General features: G+C 45.4%; 1 protein-coding gene across 1 annotated transcript; it reads left to right on the top strand.

Moving 5' to 3' along the window:
- Positions 1-1,189: 1,189 nt before the first annotated feature.
- Positions 1,190-3,418, top strand: LOC121939548 (uncharacterized protein K02A2.6-like; the record flags this gene model as incomplete). The annotated part of the gene is made up of 3 exons (XM_042482554.1): positions 1,190-1,404; positions 1,519-1,741; positions 2,482-3,418. Coding segments are annotated over exons 1-3 (1,375 nt in total), but the record flags the coding sequence as incomplete, so codon positions are not given.
- Between the last annotated feature and the right edge of the window lie 11 nt (positions 3,419-3,429).

Below are 3,429 nucleotides of genomic sequence, written 5' to 3'. Positions count from 1 at the left end.
GGAGGACCCGGAATGCCTCAAGAGAAAGTTTAGGGAGATGTGCAACCCTCGAACAAACACAACGATGGAAAGACATAAATTCAACACACGTAATCAGAAGAGTGGTGAGACCACTGAATCCTATGTTAGCGATTTGAGAATAAAAGCTAAGAGCTGTAGCTTTGGTGAACTTTGTGAAGAACTTATCAGAGACAGGCTGGTCTGTGGCATAAATAACGACCACCTCAGGAAAGTTTTACTACGTGACAGTGATCTGACTCTTGCTAAGGCTATTTCAGTATGTCAGATTCACGAAATGACTGAAGAGCATAATAAAACGCTCATGTCCCCACATAGCTCTGTTACAAATGTGGATGCTGTTCAGACCAAGCAGGTGAACAGGCGAGACTATGACAAGGCCAAGTTTAACAGCAAGCCTAACACATCGCATCTCATCACTGACTGTAATAATTGTGGTGGGAGTCATGTGGCAAAGAGAAACAAATGCCCAGCTTTTGGCCAACAGTGTAATGCATGCAAGAAAATGAACCACTTCAGAAAGTGTTGCAAATCCAAACCTCAGTTTGACAGACAGAGGCAAAGGAAGTCAGTTCACCAGCTGGACAGGGATCAAAAAGAGGACAGTGACAGTGAAACTTACTATGTAAATGGCATAACACCGGAGATAACAGTGGATGCGACTTGTCCTCAAACACCGGAAAAGGAAGAGGCTTTCACTAGCTTACAGATTAATGACAACATAGTTGAAATGAAGGTGGACACTGGTGCAAAGTGTAATGTCCTCTCAGCAAAGACTTTTGAAAACGTTAAGAGAGAAGAACAAATAAAGCCATGCAGTAAACCCACTAACCTTATTGCATATGGTGGTAGTAAGATACAAACTTTGGGAGTTGTTGACTTGTGCTGCCATCTAGGAGCCAAATTCTATATTCTACCCTTCTTCATTATCAATGAAAATGTATTGCCATTGCTAGGACTCAGTGCTTCATTACAAATGGGACTTGTAGCTCTCAGCAAAGAAGTCCACCAAGTGAGTGCTGCTACAGTTCAAGATTTCAGTCAGCAAATCAAAACTGAATATGGTGACCTTTTTGCAAATGAGCTAGGAAAGCTACCAGTCACATATTCAATGACACTCGATCCAGAAGTGAGACCTGTAGTTCGCCCAGCACACCGCATTCCTGTAGCAATGAAAGACCAAGTCAAAGCTGAACTAGACAGAATGCAAGAGTTAGGTGTCATCACACCAATCTCAGAGCCCACTGACTGGGTATCTTCTATGGTTGCTACCAACAAAAAGGACAAGAAGGAAATCAGGATCTGCATCAACCCTAAGGACTTAAACACAGCTCTAAAAAGACCACATCATCCAATGCGCACAGTGGATGACGTAGCATCACAAATGTCTAATGCTACAGTTTTTTCAGTCCTCGATGCAAAGAACTCATTCTGGCAAATCTCTCTTGACCACAAATCCTCAATGTTAACCACTTTTAGCACCTGTTTCGGTCGTTACAGGTTCCTGCGGATGCCGTTTGGGATCAGCTCTGCTAGTGAAGTGTTCCAGCGCACCATGGAGCAGATCTTCGCCGGCTACCCCTGTGCAATTATTGTGGACGACATACTCATCGGAGGCAAGGACATTGAGGAACATGACGCAAACTTAAGAAAAGTTCTCAACAGAGCCAGAGAGGTCAAGTTGAGACTCAACCCCCTCAAATGCAAGTTCAGGCTAAACCAGGTCAGTTACGTTGGTCATGTTTTCACTGCTCAGGGTTTAAAAGCTGACCCATCTAAAACCAAAGCATCAGTGACATGCCAGTGCCAACCGATGTTCCAGCCCTACAAAGATTCCTTGGTATGGTCAACTACCTTGGGAAATTCATTCCTAACTACAGTGGAATCACTGCTCCACTCCGACAACTAACACACAAAGACACTGAGTGGTCATGGCATGAACAGCAGCAACGTTCTTTTGACACTTTAAAAGAACACATGTCAAACCCCCCAGTACTGTCATACTACGATGTTCACAAACCTGTCACACTCACTTGTGACGCTTCACAATATGGACTTGGTGCAGCATGCCTACAGGAAGGCAAACCTGTAGCTTATGCCTCGCGTACTCTCACAGACACAGAGAGTCGGTATGCCCAAATTGAAAAAGAGCTGCTAGCAGTCGTGTTTGCATGCTCCAAGTTTCATGATTACATCTATGGCAAGCCAATCACTATCGAGACTGACCATCAACCTCCTGTGACGATTATCAAAAAGCCCATCCATGCAGCACCAGCTAGACTGCAACGCATGATGCTAAGACTTCAAAAGTACAGCATCACTCTCGTGTACAAAAGTGGAAAACAGATGCACTTGGCTGATACTTTGTCACAGGCTCCCAGGAGCACCAAAACCCAGCTCACGGACGAAGTTGATGATTTTGATGTTATGTCAGTTTGTTGTGTGTCATCTGCTCGTTTGCAGGAACTAAGAGAGCACACTGCTACCGACCCAACTCTCCAAATGCTCAGCAGCACCATCAAACATGGCTGGCCAAACAGACTGCACAGTCTCCAGACTGCTGTGCGTCCCTACTTTCCTTTCAGGGATGAACTGACTATTGAGGATGACATCGTCATGAAAGGACAGAGAACGGTGGTCCCCCAATCCTTACAAAAGATGTACGTCAGCATGCTACACAGGGGACACCCTGGTGCAGAGGCAACAAAACGGAGAGCGAGAGGTATTGTGTTCTGGCCGACTATGACAAAGGATATTGAAGAGGAAGTGCAGGCATGCTCAGTGTGCAACAGTACAAAACCACACCAACAGAAGGAGCCGCTTCACTTACACCCTGTTCCAGAGCTGCCCTGGTCAACTTTAGCAGCAGACATCTTTGACTGGTACAACCAGCAGTACCTGGTTCTTGTGGATTCCTTCTCAGGCTGGTTTGAGATTGACCTGTTACGTGATCTCACATCTGCTACAGTCATTGGTAAGCTGAAACGTCACTTTTCAGTCCACGGAGCGCCTCACACTCTCATTACAGACAATGGACGACAGTTTGCAAGTCAGCGCTTTAAATACTTTGCAGAACAGTGGGACTTCACTCATGTAACAAGCAGCCCTGAGTATCCCCAATCTAATGGACTAGCAGAGAGAGCTGTCCGTAGTGCTAAAAGTCTCATGGAGAAATCTCACAGAGATAAAACCGACGTCTTTCTCAACCTGCTCAACTTAAGGAATATACCCCGTGACACCAAACTTGGATCTCCAGCACAAAGACTCATGTCGAGACAGACACGCACTACTCTCCCTGTCTCCAAAAGACTGCTTGAACCCAAAATGTGCAAGCCTGAGGAAGTGCATGCTCAGCTTCTCGCGAAAAGGATCACACAAAAGACCTACTATGACAAGACAAGCAGACCTCTC

Source organism: Plectropomus leopardus, unplaced genomic scaffold (assembly GCF_008729295.1).
Source record: "Plectropomus leopardus isolate mb unplaced genomic scaffold, YSFRI_Pleo_2.0 unplaced_scaffold5048, whole genome shotgun sequence".
Taxonomy (NCBI): Eukaryota; Metazoa; Chordata; class Actinopteri; order Perciformes; family Serranidae; genus Plectropomus; species Plectropomus leopardus.
This window is presented reverse-complemented; position numbering and strand designations above follow the sequence as displayed.